Source organism: Mycena indigotica (genome assembly GCF_014461135.1).
Source record: "Mycena indigotica strain 171206Taipei chromosome Unknown Mind.scaff0001, whole genome shotgun sequence".
In the NCBI taxonomy this organism is placed as follows: Eukaryota; Fungi; Basidiomycota; class Agaricomycetes; order Agaricales; family Mycenaceae; genus Mycena; species Mycena indigotica.
In genome coordinates this window covers 4,496,160-4,511,425 of record NW_023503000.1, presented here as the reverse complement: position 1 = coordinate 4,511,425, position 15,266 = coordinate 4,496,160, and the positions used below count along the sequence as shown (strand labels likewise).

At 51.2% G+C, this 15,266-nt stretch overlaps 6 protein-coding genes across 6 annotated transcripts; 1 reads left to right on the top strand and 5 right to left on the bottom strand.

Moving 5' to 3' along the window:
• Positions 1 to 57: 57 nt before the first annotated feature.
• MIND_00125400 (uncharacterized protein) lies at positions 58 to 1,786 on the top strand (the record flags this gene model as incomplete). Its single annotated transcript, XM_037358187.1, has 4 exons — positions 58 to 153; positions 210 to 715; positions 761 to 965; positions 1,016 to 1,786. 4 exons carry the CDS (start codon positions 58 to 60, stop codon positions 1,784 to 1,786), a joined length of 1,578 nt encoding a protein of 525 aa, XP_037226097.1.
• A 215-nt stretch (positions 1,787 to 2,001) lies between these two features.
• MIND_00125300 (Glycoside hydrolase family 76 protein) lies at positions 2,002 to 4,435 on the bottom strand (the record flags this gene model as incomplete). Its single annotated transcript, XM_037358186.1, has 10 exons — positions 4,334 to 4,435; positions 4,181 to 4,291; positions 3,984 to 4,125; positions 3,634 to 3,812; positions 3,556 to 3,581; positions 3,452 to 3,507; positions 3,157 to 3,399; positions 3,029 to 3,108; positions 2,878 to 2,978; positions 2,002 to 2,820 (listed from the first exon to the last, which is right to left on the bottom strand). Exons 1-10 carry the CDS (start codon positions 4,362 to 4,364, stop codon positions 2,002 to 2,004), a joined length of 1,788 nt encoding a protein of 595 aa, XP_037226096.1. The 5' UTR covers positions 4,365 to 4,435.
• Positions 4,436 to 5,962: 1,527 nt separating this feature from the next.
• Positions 5,963 to 7,454, bottom strand: MIND_00125200 (uncharacterized protein; the record flags this gene model as incomplete). The annotated part of the gene is made up of 3 exons (XM_037358185.1): positions 5,963 to 6,762; positions 6,812 to 7,207; positions 7,259 to 7,454. 3 exons carry the CDS (start codon positions 7,452 to 7,454, stop codon positions 5,963 to 5,965), a joined length of 1,392 nt encoding a protein of 463 aa, XP_037226095.1.
• A 424-nt stretch (positions 7,455 to 7,878) lies between these two features.
• On the bottom strand, positions 7,879 to 10,269 carry MIND_00125100 (Glycoside hydrolase family 76 protein; the record flags this gene model as incomplete). The annotated part of the gene is made up of 10 exons (XM_037358184.1): positions 7,879 to 8,628; positions 8,692 to 8,822; positions 8,873 to 8,952; positions 9,001 to 9,243; positions 9,293 to 9,348; positions 9,400 to 9,425; positions 9,478 to 9,656; positions 9,827 to 9,971; positions 10,022 to 10,121; positions 10,171 to 10,269. The coding sequence occupies 10 exons, from the start codon at positions 10,267 to 10,269 to the stop codon at positions 7,879 to 7,881; spliced, it is 1,809 nt and encodes a 602-aa protein (XP_037226094.1).
• Positions 10,270 to 10,997: 728 nt separating this feature from the next.
• On the bottom strand, positions 10,998 to 12,440 carry MIND_00125000 (uncharacterized protein; the record flags this gene model as incomplete). Its single annotated transcript, XM_037358183.1, has 5 exons — positions 10,998 to 11,389; positions 11,447 to 11,683; positions 11,750 to 11,770; positions 11,822 to 12,229; positions 12,281 to 12,440. The coding sequence occupies 5 exons, from the start codon at positions 12,438 to 12,440 to the stop codon at positions 10,998 to 11,000; spliced, it is 1,218 nt and encodes a 405-aa protein (XP_037226093.1).
• A 415-nt stretch (positions 12,441 to 12,855) lies between these two features.
• On the bottom strand, positions 12,856 to 14,598 carry MIND_00124900 (uncharacterized protein; the record flags this gene model as incomplete). The annotated part of the gene is made up of 6 exons (XM_037358182.1): positions 12,856 to 13,352; positions 13,410 to 13,706; positions 13,768 to 14,187; positions 14,241 to 14,330; positions 14,401 to 14,515; positions 14,563 to 14,598. 6 exons carry the CDS (start codon positions 14,596 to 14,598, stop codon positions 12,856 to 12,858), a joined length of 1,455 nt encoding a protein of 484 aa, XP_037226092.1.
• Positions 14,599 to 15,266: the final 668 nt, after the last annotated feature.

The following is a 15,266-nucleotide window of genomic DNA, read 5'->3' as shown; positions in this document are numbered from 1 at the left end:
CAGGTCACGACTTTGTGACTAACGCGACGATCAAGCGGTGGTCGTTTCCAACGATTCATGTCGCAGAACCTAACTTTCGCTTTGCTTCCACCAGATGTACTGTTCAGCATCCTTCTCTACTGCGATGTGTCTCGAGTACTTGCTCTCTCCCATGTGAGCCTTTCTCCAATGGGGGCGCCGCCAACAGTCAAGTTACCCACCCTCATCAGACATGTCGGACGCTCCGCGACATAACACAGCAGCCCTATGTCTGGATATCACTAGCCCGACGACTCCAAGCCAACGGGATCCTTGAATACGACATTGCCAATCTCATTGACCTCTCAACCGATAAACTAATTGCAATCGTGAAACGGACAGTTGTTGGACCAGCGACCTGGAGTGCTGACGACTCGAATTTATCTCCTGTTATCCAGCGCATAATCACCATCCCCGTAGACACTCGCCCTCAACCTGGCGTGCTACATTGGGAGAACGACGCGAGACTAGTTCCTGACGCGCGTCATGTCATTTATCGAGACAACGGTCGCCTACGATGCTATAGCGTCGCTGAGAAGAAACTCACGTGGACCTTCACGTCTCAACTCCCAACGGGGACTCGCCCCTCGGTCATAGAATTCAGCATAAGTGTCCATCCACATCAGGGTGGTGAGTGGATTGTGGTGATCATTGGAGAACGCACCTTCCCCTATACCTCTGTCGATGACCGGAAGAAGTGAAACATATGTTTCTATTCGTCCCGGGTTGATTTTCTTCACAGTTTCGTCACCTGCATAGCCCTAGAGCCTGCATCCGGCCGTCAAGTACCACTTATTGTCGTCCGAGCGCCAGACACGGAATTCGACAACCCATTCAGTCGGTTTGCAGTGCTGGGGACTGCCGGGGTTGCTGTAGTCAATACTTCTCAAGGGACTCACTTGCTCCTCGACTGGCAGCGGAAACAGGTTATTCTCATACAGCACCCTGTGAGTATTTTATGTGTTGCCCCACCAACCATAACATCCTCTCTTCATAGAGCCGTTCGGGACGTATTGGGCTGATCGCTGATCATGCACTGATCAAAACTTCGTTTCGAGGAGCCGAGGTCCTCTGCATCGTCCCTCTCGCCGAGATATTCGATAAACATGGGACACCTGCACCTGATCCAGAGCTTGTCCATGACCGCCCTATCTCTGCCGCTAGTAGATGCATGGTCGATGCTCTCGTATATTCGGTCAGATTTTCTTTAGAAGTCATCACACACGCACCATCTCCCCCAAGCGGAGCATCGGATGAAATTTCCGTCTGCCAATCGCCCCTCAGAGACGACACGTGGAGAGTTTGGATATATGTCAGGTCCGATGTGGACAAAACTCTCCCAGCGAGTTCTAAATCGGAAAAAATGACCCACCTCTTGTGTTGCTATGATATCACACTCCATACAAACGACAGCGTTCAAGCCTGCACAATCCGGCGGCGACTTCGCGCACCTGCAGCCCGCTTGTATATTCGCATGTCGCAGGGGATCAGTTTCTCCGGCCATGCCCAAATATTCGACGCAGTTGGCCAAAGATGCCAGTTCATCGTCCCTGCCCCAATACCGTTTTCCAACAGGCCGAGATTCGAGATTCCACGCCCTGATCAGAGCTCAACTCCGCAGTCCGACTTGGGTTCAAGTTCGGCAAGTGCGAAGAATAATGGCAAGGTCAGTCTTGAAGGCTGTGGAGACAATGTCTATATCTCGCCTTATTCCGGCGCGTTGGTTTACTCCACTGCATTGAATGTTCAAGTTGTCTATTATCTTTGAATACCAAGTTAGTCGAAACACAATGGGGAACTCATGGGATGGGATCGCAGTGTTACGCTTATTTCAGGGGCTTGCTCTGTGACCAATTTCGAGTCTACTTTTCGATACTTCACCAACCGGGCCAAATGAGACTTCCATAGACTACGCGATAAATATCGACACAAATGATACAATCATTCTCATGCATACCATTCTAATGAAATAGGTCATATAAATTATATAATTTCACCAACGTCGGTCCCCGGGTAGGCGGGGGGAGCCTCGTCGTCGTCCAACACCGTTGAATCGCGGCGATGGAGCCAGGAATTCAGTACACGCACGGGCTTCGCAGACCCTCTTGAGGGTGTTATGAGCTGACTTGGTCTTCGTTCTGCCAGTGACGACGATTGCATCGAGCATGGCTGTTTGGGCTGCAGGAGATTCTCCCAGTTATATCTTGCGACAGGAGCACTCGCGGCACCTGTCAGCCCACTGGAAGCTGCCTGAGAGATATGAGAGGTGAAGGGACTAAATTTGGTGGTCAAAGGCAGGTTGCTATCCGGACGGATTTGGGCGATTCGGAATGGTACTAAGTCTGGTGGTGAGCCGATTAACAGACTTCCCGAGTTTTTCCGTAGACAGCGAATATAGAACAGCGATCCCATGAAAATCAGCAGTATGACGGTCAAAACAGCCGCAATAATGCCGCCCACCAGCTGGCCTATGTGCGATTTGGAATGACGAGTGGACGGAGGACTAGGAGCCTGAGTTGTGCTGGGGCTTAAAGTTGAGCTTGTCGACGTCGGCCCTCCACTAAATGTTACAAAAGAAGATGTAGGTTGCGGAGTGTCACCGTGACTCTGCAGCCCAATTGAAGTCACGGAAGAGGAAGTAGGTGGTTGGGTGTCATTATTCAGCCCGATTGCGGCGACAAGTACAGCGAGGGCTGTTGTCTGGTCTTTTGAGCTGAACGTTGCTGCTGCAGGTCCAATCCAATGTCCGTAAATGTTGGAATCCAAGCCCTGAGACCGCGCAAGGTCAACGACGGCATTGAACTATCAATAGTGGCTTAGCCAATCGAAACATAATAGTAACTCGAGACTTGCCTGGACAGCGAAATAATGTTTGATGTATTCTCGCAGCGGCAAAGTAGTCGCGTTGCGATCATACGCAGCGCTAAGCCCACGAGCAAGGGAGACATCGCCGCCGGAATCTATAGGACCAGCATGAATACTCACACTGAGGCCGTGAAAACAAACATACCGTGTGCTCGGTTCGAGATGATTCCATCTGCTCCTTGCCATGCTGTTGAAGTTATTGCAGCCTCAATGAGTGAGGTCAACCTGATCGCAAATTCAGATTATACTGGATGCTGACACTAGCCTGCTTACAGGCTCCGGGACGCAGAGTCCGTGGTGATGTCAACGACAATCGCCAGTGATTCAATCGCCATTCCCGAGTCATATGGCTGCAATGCCGTGGTTAATGAACACGAATCGTTGTTGCGGCCCGAAATTCCGTCCAGCATGATGTTCTGTGGATTGAGCCAGTGCGACTGCATGAACGCTATCGAGAGCTGTGCAGCAGTAAGGTATTTAGGTTCGGAGGTACTTGCAGCCAAGAGCGCGGAAAGACTATAGGAGAGTATCAAATGCATATTGAGAAAGTAAAAAGAAAGACAAAAACATTGCAAATTGCCCGGTCGACAGGCCAGCAATCGAAGAGTCAGATACCGCCGTTGTCTGCATCAGTTGTCAACGCAAGTTTCCAACAAAATAGAAAAATAAAACCCCGAAAGTCCCTCCAGCCATTGTTTCTATTTGATGGACGTAAGGATGTGATGGTTGGGACTCATATCAAGCACGTACTGCCGTGACAAGTTTTTGCCAAATCGAAGTTTTTCAGACCACTCTTTTGTCTGCCTGCGTCGATGTCGTCTTGAGAAAGGGTATATTGGTTGCTGATATTCCAGACTCCGATTGCATATTCAAGGAAAACAGGGTCTTTGTAGGTAACATAGGCTTGAGCGGCGGCATAACCGTAGTTCCTGCTCTAGTTCTCAGAATCATCTGGGTTTTAGAATCGGGGGCAGAGCTTACAGCGTGTAATGAAGCTGTTACGCCCATACTTTGTTAGTTATGGTGTGAGAATACTAGAATCGGAGTGCTGACACTGATACCAACTTGAGCAAGATGTCAATACCAAGCTGACTACGCACTCGGGGTTTACAAAGTTTGTGGATATTGTTGTTGCAAGCTGAAAGTATTGCACCAGACTATCGTGATATTGTTGGCTGCCTGTCGCGGCATCGAATGCCGCGAGCTGTGAGTAGAAGACTGCCGGAACAACATAGTCTGCGTCTGCCAGTTGATTTATTTATTCGATAACTTCAGAGACAAACCTTTGGAAACGTACCAGGAAACTGACCATTAGCTCCGACGTGCCCAATCGTGTCCTGTAGCGCCGCCCTTGCGAAGGCAATCCTGTCGGCAAGTGAGGTCGTGACATTGGGTTTCTTCGACAGGCCTGAGTCAAAATAGGGGGCATGTCTTGCGTATAACAACTTACGCGCCAGGCAGGCGAAGCATGTTGTGCCCATGAAAGTGTCAAGAATCCTGCAAGCCGCAGCAGTGTCCTCAAAAGGACTTGAGAGGGCGAACCAAACAGCATAGCGTCCAGTGCGACATCATGTGGGCTCCGTGATGTACCAACTGGGCGTCAGCAGTAGCACTTAGGGCTCGAGAAGGAACGGCTTGAGAACGTTTAGAGGACCGGGAACAGTGATGATTGTTTGGGCGCTTTTCCAAGTGATTGATGTGACTTGTGTGACTCGATGTGACTTGTGTGACGCGATTGCATTTTTATATCACCTCAAAAGCGCATACGAAAGACGATTTCCTTCCTTCTCCTCGGTCCTGTGATCCTTACTGGGCCTTCTTGTGGTCTATCAATCGCTAGCGACATTCGCAATAAGTCGTGTGTACCTCGCATATCCATTGTCGGATTGTTTGCAGTCTATTTCAAGTCGCGGACTCCTTCTCTGCGAGTCGAGTAATGAAGGTGGAGCCAATCTGCCAAAGAAGAGAAGACACCGGAGGAACAGTGCGTAGCCATAAGAAGCTATCTTACCTTCACCGGTCAGACCTGCGCGATAGTTAGGGCTGTAGACCGTACCGTATACGGCTACGGCCGTGTACGGTACGGCCTCTGACGGCGCCGGGACGGCCCCTACGCCGTACCGTAAGCCCTCGAGCTCGAGGCGCTTACGGTACGGGACGGCGCCGTCACGCCGTATTACGGTGACGGTGACGGCCAGCTAGGTCACTGGGTGTGACCTAGGCTAAAGGTGCCTCCGAGCGACCGGGCCGGGACGGGTGGCAGTGCCAAGCGCCCGCCTGGAGTGCTAGGCTGCCTCGGAGGCTAGCCAGGCCGTGTTGGCTGACCACCGACAGCGGCTGGGCCCTAGCAACGGGCATCCGGAGGTCCGATACCCGGCGGATCGACGATCTCCGGATCAAATCGCGCGCTAGCCGAGCCTTCGCCGTATACGGCGACCGTCACCGTATACGGGACGGTCATTACGGCGTCACGGCCGTCCCGTCGCCGTCCCGTACACTTGCGCACCAGGGTGCCATACGGTACGGTTACGGCGCCGTATTACGGCGTGCCGTACGCCGTAATATACGGCGACGGCCTACAGCCCTAGCGATAGTGATTGAATCTTGAATCTGACAGTCCAAATTCATACTTACTGTACGGGGAGGTATCATTGTCAAGACACTATTAGCTGAAACTTGGATTATTGCTCATTGACGAACGATGGCGAAATTCTTGCTCTGGCGGGGTCGCGTAGCCCACTACACCAACAGCTGCCATGGGTCGACCGCGTCGAGTCTTGCACAAATGACACAAGGTCGTTAGCGGGGCCATGCATGGTCAGTAAAGGCTGAGTAATTATCGATCGTACTATCATTCGACAGATACGCTGATAACTTCTTCAAGTCTTCAAGTTCTTGCCAGCTGGCACCGCTTGTAACTTGAACAGCCCATGTCGACAAGACTGTTTGTCTTAGTAGTTGTGACTTGAATTTCTTTCGAAGGTAAAGAGGGTTGTAGCACCGGTGGAGAGGCAACTAGGAAAATAGTTGAATATCACAAGCACCCAACTATCACCAGAACAGGAGTACTCGAACCAAATTACGTCCCACGTGTGCCCCGCTCCGTTGGTGGATAACCAGGTGGCTGCTCCTCCCCTGTAATCGCCACATTTCGAGACCGTAATATCTGAACAAGTTCATCTGTGGACAGCCTTGCCGCGGACACCATCAACTGCGGCCCAGCATCATTGGTCTCCAATTCCTCCATCTGTGCAACAGGTCCCCGTCGTGCGGCCAATGCACTCTTCGAAAGCGGAAATTGCGGCGCAACTGTTGCTGCTTCGACATCAAGCGGAACAGCGCGTCGCCGGTTATTTCGCTGAATGTTTCTCCTTCGCAGCCAGAGTATAGCAGCGAACATCGAGAGCAGCAGAAAGCTCGCAATAACCCCACCCGCTACTGCAGCGGAATTGGATCGGTGATTTGGGGGGCTTTGGGGCTGAGTGGAGATTGATGGGAAGGAGGTTGAGGACTGGGTGGGTGTCGGATTGCCCGAGAGGTTCATGGCGGCCGAAGTTTGAACAGGGAGGGGCAAGTCGTTGAAGGAACTTGAGCTACCCCCATCTCCATTATCGCTACCCTGCTCAACAAGGTAGTAGTCAACCCATAACGATGTCCCCGAATGATAGGTGAAATTGAAGGTGTGAGAACCAGCCGCAAGCGCAGGTGAGGTATACAGTTTCTGATTATATTGAATCTGTTGAGCAGCCGGGGCATTCTGCGGTGGTAGATCAACAGGCGGGCCGTCGTCTATCGAAACAGAAGCAGAGAGTGGAGCGTTTAAGGCGAGTGTTGCGGGGTCTGTCAAAGCAACGGCGCCATAGAGAGACAGTTGATCGCCTGAATTCAAATCAATATCCAGATTTACTCCGATGATTTGGAAACACACCTTCCAGAAAATTGTACTGGACCGTGACCGACTGGCCCGCAACTTCGGTCCAACGGCTCATATGTTGCATAAACTCGAATGTGTTTTCGGAACTCCATCGCGATGAGAACGACACTGCTGACTCGTTGTCATCGACGAACCCGGTCTGGCTCGGCCCGCGAACGTCCGTCTTGTAGATCATGTAGTCGAAGAAAAAGTTGCTCGTGGCGGGGGTGGTGTCCTCCATGACGAGAGCGTGCTGCCCATGTGGCAACGGGCCAGAGTCCCAGACTGCGCGATGGAATGGTGGATCCGCCGACTCGGGATATGCTGCAGGTTGTTGGGTCCCGTTAATGGTAAACTGCAAGAACGCCGTGTCGCTGCCGAAAAGGGTCCCGAAGATGGTAATTTGCGTGCCTTGCAAATGTCCTGTTAGAGTGCAACAAGTCAAGAAAGCGTGTTACACACCCGTGAAGGTAAACGACGCAGTCGACCCACTCCTCACACCATGCGAAGTGGTCCTGTTGAACTCTTGCGGATCGCCTCGCGGATTTCCGTCGCTGCCGGTGGTGGACCAGGCGGGTTTGTAGATAATTGAAGGGTCTTGGTCGTCAACGATGATATTCATACCCAGCCAGGGGATAGGGAAAAAGGAAGGGAGCATTTGCGCAACTTGAAGTTATACCTGCCTTGGAGAGTTCCCCTTCCTCCGCACTCAGACTGTGCAGCGGCTTGCCATGTCAACGCAGCCAAAAATTATTCCATAGCCCTTGGGTTGAGCACGGTGGGGATGGCGCATTTTTTCGTCCCGAACAGGTGAAAGTGAGTCAAGAGTCGAGATTGATGCCATCACCGAGGTTCCCGGTCTGTTGACCACACTCAAGGTCAGGTCTCTTCAGAAGAAGCCATTGGCACTTGCAAAACTTGCACAATACTCCACAACATCAAGTACGATCAAACAACCCGCTGCGGTCGCGTTTAGTATGGTTTATAATTAATCTCTAGTGAACTCAAACAGTTACTACTCTTTACTACTACTTAGCTACACGAGTGTTATTCCACATATGTACATTCACTGGCCATATAAATTATACCATTTCTGTCCCAGGGTAGCCAGGGGGGTCCTCGTCGTCGTCAAACACCGTTGAATCACGGCGCTGGTACTGGGAATGAAGTATCCGCATACGTCCATCAGTCGGGAGTGCTGACCCTCTTGAGGCTGGGATAGCCGTGGGATAACCATAGACTCGTTCTGCCTGATCGGACAGCCATTGCCTCGTGCGTGGTTGTTCGAGTTGCGGGGGCTTCTCCCAGTCCCACTGGCCATATTTTGCGATGTCGGGAGCGTTAGTGGTATCCGTCAGCACGCTGGAAGCGGTCTGGGAGATAGGCGAGGTAGAGGGATTGATTTCGATGGTCGAACGCAAGTTGATACCGGGGCGGATTTGGACCGAGAGTACATCTGGCCGCGAGCTGATCGATGCCCTTCTCGAGTTCTTCCGCAGACGGCGAATATACAGCAGCGATCCCATGCAAATCAGCAGTATGACCGTCAAAACGGCTGCAATAATTCCCCCCACCAGTTGGCCCATGTGCGAGTTAGAATGACCGGCGGACGGAGGACTCGGACTAAGAGTTGTGCTGGGGCTGAAGGTCGAGCCTGTCGATGTCAGCCCTCCACCAAAAGTTACAGCCTGAGAAGAGGACGCAGGTTTCTGTGTGTCATTTTGCAGCCCCATTGCAGCGACAAGTACTGCGAGAGCTGTTGTCTGGTCTTTGGAGCTAAATGCTGTTGCTGCAGGCCCAACCCAATGTCCGTAAATGTTTTCATCCAAGCCCTGAGACCGCGCAAGGTCAACGACGGCATTGTACTATCAATATTGGGCTTAGCCAATCGAAACATTAGTAGTAAATGGCGGACTTGCCTGGACAGCGAGATAACCTTTGATGTATTCCCGCAGCGGCAAAGTGGTCACGTTGCGGCTATATGCAGCGCTGAGCCCACGAATGATTGAGACATCGCCGCCAGAACCTATAGGACCAGTGTGAATGCCCACAATGAGGACATGAAAGCAAACATACCGTGCGCTTGGTTCGAGATGATTCCATCTGCTTTTTGCCATGCTGTTGAAGTTATTGCAGCCTCAATGAGCGAGGTCAACCTGATTGCAAATTCAGATTGTTATGAATCCCGACACGAGCATGCTTACAAGCTCCGGGACAAAGAGTCCTTGGTGATGTCAACGACAATCGCCAGTGCTTCAATCGCCATACCCGAGTCATAGGGCTGCAATGCCGTGGTTAATGAACACGAATCGTTGTTGCGGCCGGAGATCCCGTCAAGCATGATGTTCTGTGGATTGAGCCAGTGCGACTGCATGAACGCTATCGAGAGCTGTGCAGCAGCGAGGTATTCAGGTTCCGAGGTACTTGCAGCCAACAGCGCGGAAAGACTATGAGAGTATCAAATGCATATTCAGGAAGTAGAAAGAAAAGACCAACATTGCAAACTGCCCGGTCGACAGGCCAGCAATTGAAGGGTCAGATACCGCCGTTATCTATGGCATCAATTGTCAACGCAAGTTTCCAACAAAATAGAAAAATAAAACCCCGAAAGTCCCTCCAGCCATTGTTTCTGTTTGGCGGACGTAAGCATTCGATCAGTGGGACTCGTATCAAGCACGTACTGCCATGACAGGTTTGTGCTAAATCGAAGTTTTTCAGACCACTCTTTTGTCTGCCTGCGTCGATGTCGGCTTGAGAAAGAGTATATTGGTTGCTGATATTCCAGACTCCGATTGCGTATTCAAGGAAAACAGGGTCCTTGTAGGTAACATAGGCTTGAACGGCAGCATAACCGTAGTTCCTGCACTAGTTCTCAGAATCATCTGGGTCCAAGAATCAAGGGTGGTGCTTACAGCGTGTCATGTAGCTGTTACGCCCACAGCCGTTAATGACGGTGCGAAGATACTAGAATCGGAGGACTGACACTGATTCTGACTTGAGCGAGAGGTTAATACCAGATTGACCACGCACTCGGAGTTTGAAAAGTTTGCATGTATCATTGTTGCGTTCTGAAAGTACTGCACCAGACTATCGCGATATTGTTGGCTGCCTGTCGCAGCATCGAATGCCGCGAGCTGTGAGTAGAAGATCGCAGGAACAACATAGTCTGCGGCGTCTGGATTGATGCATTCAATAATTCGGGTGAGGAAACCTATGTAAACGTACCTGGAAACTGACCATTGGCTCCGATGTGCACAATAGTTTCCTGTAGCGCCGCTCTTGCAAAAGCGGTCCTGGCAGCGGCGGAGGTCGTTATATTTGCTTTCTTCAAAAGGTCTGAGCCAGAGGAGGGAGGACGTCTTGGCGCGACTTACACGCCAGGTAGGCAAAGCGAGTTGTGCCCATGACAGTGTAAAGTATCCTGCGAGCAGCAGTGCTCTCGAAAGGGGAGGGGGGAGCGAAACAAACAGCATAGCGCCTTGCCACGTTGAACTTGCATTGATATGAGCCCCATAATACACCTAGCTGAGACAGCAGTTGCTGAAACTTGAGAAGAGGGAACGCTGATGTCACGCCGTGATCTTGGAAAATCTTGTGTAATTACCTCAGTTGCGTCGCGGTTAGGCGCTTTCCTTCCATTCTCCTCAGTTCTCTGTGAGCAAGATCGGGTTCTGTCGTGGTATAAGTAACTCCCGTTCACGAGCAGCGTTTCCAAGTAAGAATATGTGGAAGTACAAGTCGTACTTAATCCGAGTCCCGATCACAGACTTTTCTTCGAATTGATGAAGAGGTTCGAGCAAATCTGCCAGATGGAGAGGATGAGCACTGCCAAACAGCGAATCATCATAGCGCATATATTGTTCAAGTTGTCAAGCCGTTCTTACAGTAACATTACATTAGTACGGGACAAACTTGAACAACGCTCAACTTCTCACTGTCAGGCACTTCAGCCTCTCACGTAGTCCACTATTAGGGGACGCGCAGCCACAGAGTCGACTATGGCGTCGAATTTTCCAAAAATGACACCAGGTCGTGAGGGGCACTGCATAGTATCGACCGAACAAACTCGAACAGCAAATGCCGAGACAGCGCTGCTTGTCTGAGTTTTGACCGGGATTTCTTCAAGAAGGTAAAGAGGGCTGCCACCGGTGGAGAGGCAAGTTGAATAGCATGAGAGGCCAACTATCACCAGGACAGGTACTCAAACCAAATTACGTCTCACGTGTGCCCCGCTCCGTTGGTGGATAATCAGGTGGCTGCTCCTCCCCCCCGCAATCACCACATTACCCCCAAGTCGAGACCGTAAGATCCTAACAAGCTCATCTGTGGGCAACGCCGCTGCGGACACCATCGGCTCCGGCCCTGCATCGTTAGTCTCTGAATTCTCCACCCGCGCAACAGGCAAGTCAACTGTCGTTTCCCGTCCTGCGGCCAATGCTCTCTTCGATAGCGGAAACTGCGCAGTGACTGTGGCTGCTTCAACGTCAAGTGGAACAGCGCGTCGTTGGTTTATACGCTGAATGTTTCTCCTTCGTAGCCAGAATATGGCACCCGATATTAAGAGCAACAGAAGGCTCGCAACGACCCCGCCTACTATTGCGCCAGGGTTAGACAGGTGATTTGAAGAGCTGTGGATAGACGAGTTCATACTGAGGCCAGTGGGGGACGAAGTTGTCCCACTTGTCCCGCCTCCACTATCGCTGCTAAAACTTGAGCTAGGCTCAACAAGGAAGTAGTCCACCCCCAACGGCGTCCCCGAATTGTAGGAGAAGTTGAATGTGTGCAGACCAGCGGTCAACGCGGGCGAGGTATACAACTTCTGATTGAATATTGTCTGATGAAGAGGTGGGGCGTTTTGCGGTGGTAGGTTGAGTGGTGGGGCGCTGTCTATGGAGACAGAAACAGAGAGGGGAGCGTTGACGGCAAGTGTTGTATCCGCGGAAGAGAGCGCACCAAAGAGGGACAATTTGTCGCCTCAAAAAAAATCAAATCAATGGAATGTAAAAGGTAAATTTGCAGACACACCATCCATGAAGTTGTACTGGACTGTGACCGACTCGCCCGCCTGTCCGGTATAACTGCTTGTTTCCTGCATAAAATCGAATGTGTTGTTGTGGCGCCATTCAGACGAGAACACCACTGCCGACTCGTCATCATCAATCAACACGGTTTGGCCTAGTTCGCGCGCATTCGTCTTGTAGATTATGTAGTCGAAGAAAAAGTCGCTCGTGTCGGGAATGGTGTCCTCCATGACGAGAATATGTTGCCCATCTGACAACGAGCCAGAATCCCAAACTAGGCGATGGAAGGGCGGATTCACCACCTCTGGAAATGCTGAATCCTGCCGAATTCCGTCGAGGGTGAACTGCAAGAAGGCGTCGGAGGTGACCTGGTCTACAACTAGGAGGGACCCAAAAATGGTTATTTGTGTGCCTTGCAACTTTTCTGTCAAACTACAACGGGTCACAGAAGAGGGTTACACACCTATGAAGGTAAACGACACAGTCGTATCCTCTTGCACACTGTGCGAAGTGGTCCCCATGAACTCTTGCGGATTACCTCGAGGGCTTCCGTCGTTGCCCTTGGTGCTCCAGGCCGGTGTGTAGTGGAGGGAAGGGTCTTGGTCGTCAACGATGATGTTCATGGCCAGCCAGGGGATCAAAAAAGAACAGAGCGTTTGCGCGAGTTATAGGTGGATAGTTCCCATTCCTCCGCACTCAGACTGCGCAGCGGCTCTCCATGTCAACGCGGCCAAAATAATTTCATAGCCATTGGTTTGAGCAGGGTGGCTTAGGCTGCCGCAGTTTTGTCCTCCCTATCATCCAGTGGTGGTCTTGAGAAGAGCTTTGTGATGCGATCAACTTGAATAACAACAGACAACAACGATAACATTCAAATTGTCTGACGGCCAGGCCAGTCTACTTATATAGATAACGGCATCACCGCACGTTCGGGTCCTGTGGGATTCATGCGGTATGTACCACCTCGCAGTACATAATAATAATAAGACTAGGGTTAGTACAAGTCAGGATCGAAATTTAAAACTCGACTGGAAACTCTCAAGAAGCTCTCGCGCCTTGCTCACCCATGCCCTCCGGATAACTTGGCGGTTCTTCCTGCTCATCAAGCACCACATTCTGCAGTCGAGAGTTCAATATCCGAACCAACTCTTCCGTTGGCAACGATGATCCAGCCACGTTCAAGGCTTCCTCTGGGTCCTGTACCCTTGAGTGAAATGTTGTCTGGCGCTCCCCAGCTAAGGCACGCTTCGACCGAAATCTCGACATTGGCTCAACTGTCCCAAGGTCTAGTGGAACTGGGCGTAGCTGTCTCATCCGCCAAGCATGTCTTCTTTGAAGCCAGAGTATGACCCAAATGCATATAAGAAGGACGACAATGCTGCCAACAGCACCGAACACCGGCGCGAGCGGCACAGCATGAGAATCATGACGTGCTGGAGATGAAACCGGAGCAGTTGTGGGTGCTTCACGCAATGAAGTCCGAGTCGGCAGTATGTTTGTGGACACGCTGATCCGAGTCAAGCTCGTAGCAAGACCTGGATGACCTAAACTTGAGCTCGCCACATCCGTTATAGAGCCCAGGTTGGATCCACCTTGCGAAGAGCCTCCAGAACTCGTGTCCGCCGGTGGCCCTGCTTCGACAAGAAAGTAATCCACTCCCAGGGGTGTGCCCGCATTGTAAGTGAATTTGAATGTGTGCGTACCTGCAGTCAACGGCGGTGAGAAATATAGTTTTTGGTTTACTATCATTTGACCAGGCGGTGGTGCATTCTGGGAGGGCAAGTAGACAGGTTGGCCGTCATCAAACCAGACTGACGCTGAGAGCGAACCCTGCGAGGCAAATTGCTGATCTTGAGAACCAAGAGTGCCAAAGAGAGACAGGATATCACCTAATAAATCCAAGGCTGATGGTCAATATAGCAGACTTATCTGCTGCGTGAGTTTACACACCATCCTGAAATTCATATTTGACCGTGACCCATCCACCCGCCTGCCCAGTATACCTGCTCGTCTGCTGCATAAACAGGGGCGTGTTGTCCAGACGCCACTGGGTCGCCGAAAAAACCACATTTGTAGTATCAGCATCGTCAATGAGCCCAGTGGTGCTCGTGCGCCGGGCGTCCGTTTCATAGATGATGTAGTCAAAGTACAGGCTGCTCTGACTGGGAGAGTTACCCTTCATCACGAGCGTATGCTGTCCGTTGGTCAACGCGTCCGAGATAAACACCGGGCGGTGAAAGAAGGGCGGCGAGTCAGATGCGCTGGTTGTGGTAGGCAGTATTGGCAGGACACGGCCGTCAATACCACATTCGACGAATAAGTCCGAGCTATTGATGCTGGCGAGCGTGGCGAAGACCGTAATTTGCGTGCCTTCCGGTCTATCTTGAGCAAAAGTGATTCTCGTTATGGAAATTGACACGCACCAGTGAATGTGAACGACGCAGTGGCACCCTGCACGGGCTGCGAAGTGGTACCCGCATACTCTTCTGGCCGGCCAAGTGGATGCCCATCTTCTGGCCAGTGTGTGCTCCAGGCGGGTGAGCTTGAATAGAAGATAGACAAGTCCCGGTCATCAACGATGACCTTCATGCCAGGCTACGAGTTGTTGGAAAACTAGAGCGGAGTGGCCAGCAAGAGCATTGAGATTTGAGCCATGACAGCTTTTCTGTTCCTTCGAGTCTTTTCCTCGCAAGATTGACTGTTGGTCGTCAACCGCAGCCCATTGCGCGCGGGAAAGCAACTTACGACCGCATAGGTATCCCAATTCAAGTTCCCTATCATGGTAGTGGTTTTGAAGGACCCCCGAAAATAGACCCAAAGGTGAGAAGTTCGGACAAATTTGGGTCCAGGTTGATGTCTGTTGATGTCACGAGGTCCGGCCAACATTCGGACATTGGGGAGCCGAGCGATGAAAAGGTCAGACAGCAGAGTTCGGACATGGTTGCGAGAGACAGCCGAAAGTTTGACTGAAATCCGACTGTTATGGGCAAGTGAGGAGGGTGGAAATAAGTTTATCAATGATAGCCTGAGCTCTATAGCCTTCACTGTTTTATGTAAGTAGACGAGATTTTCTTGCGTGTAGTTCGAACAAAATCGTGCCGGGCCGGAGGTGCATTATTCGGACGCATCGATTCCAAGTTCGGACAAAAATATCGGGCCGTGATTTTCTGGGCTTATTTTCAGGGAGTCCTGGTTTTTTGAGTCATGATGCTTCAGATCATGACCAAAAGCTACTAGCTACTGATTTCTACTCAAGCGGACACCGCCCAACAGTATCGACGTAATTGCCGAACCTAAGGTTTGGCTCTATAGAATCATGTTGAAACCAGCCCCCCCATATCGGGAATGGCTGTGCATTTCTATAACCCTTTTGGGATGAGCCACGTCATATCACGTGGTGCTGGCCAGGTCTTCCCTGGCTTATTATGTAAGGTTCGGCACCTGCCGCT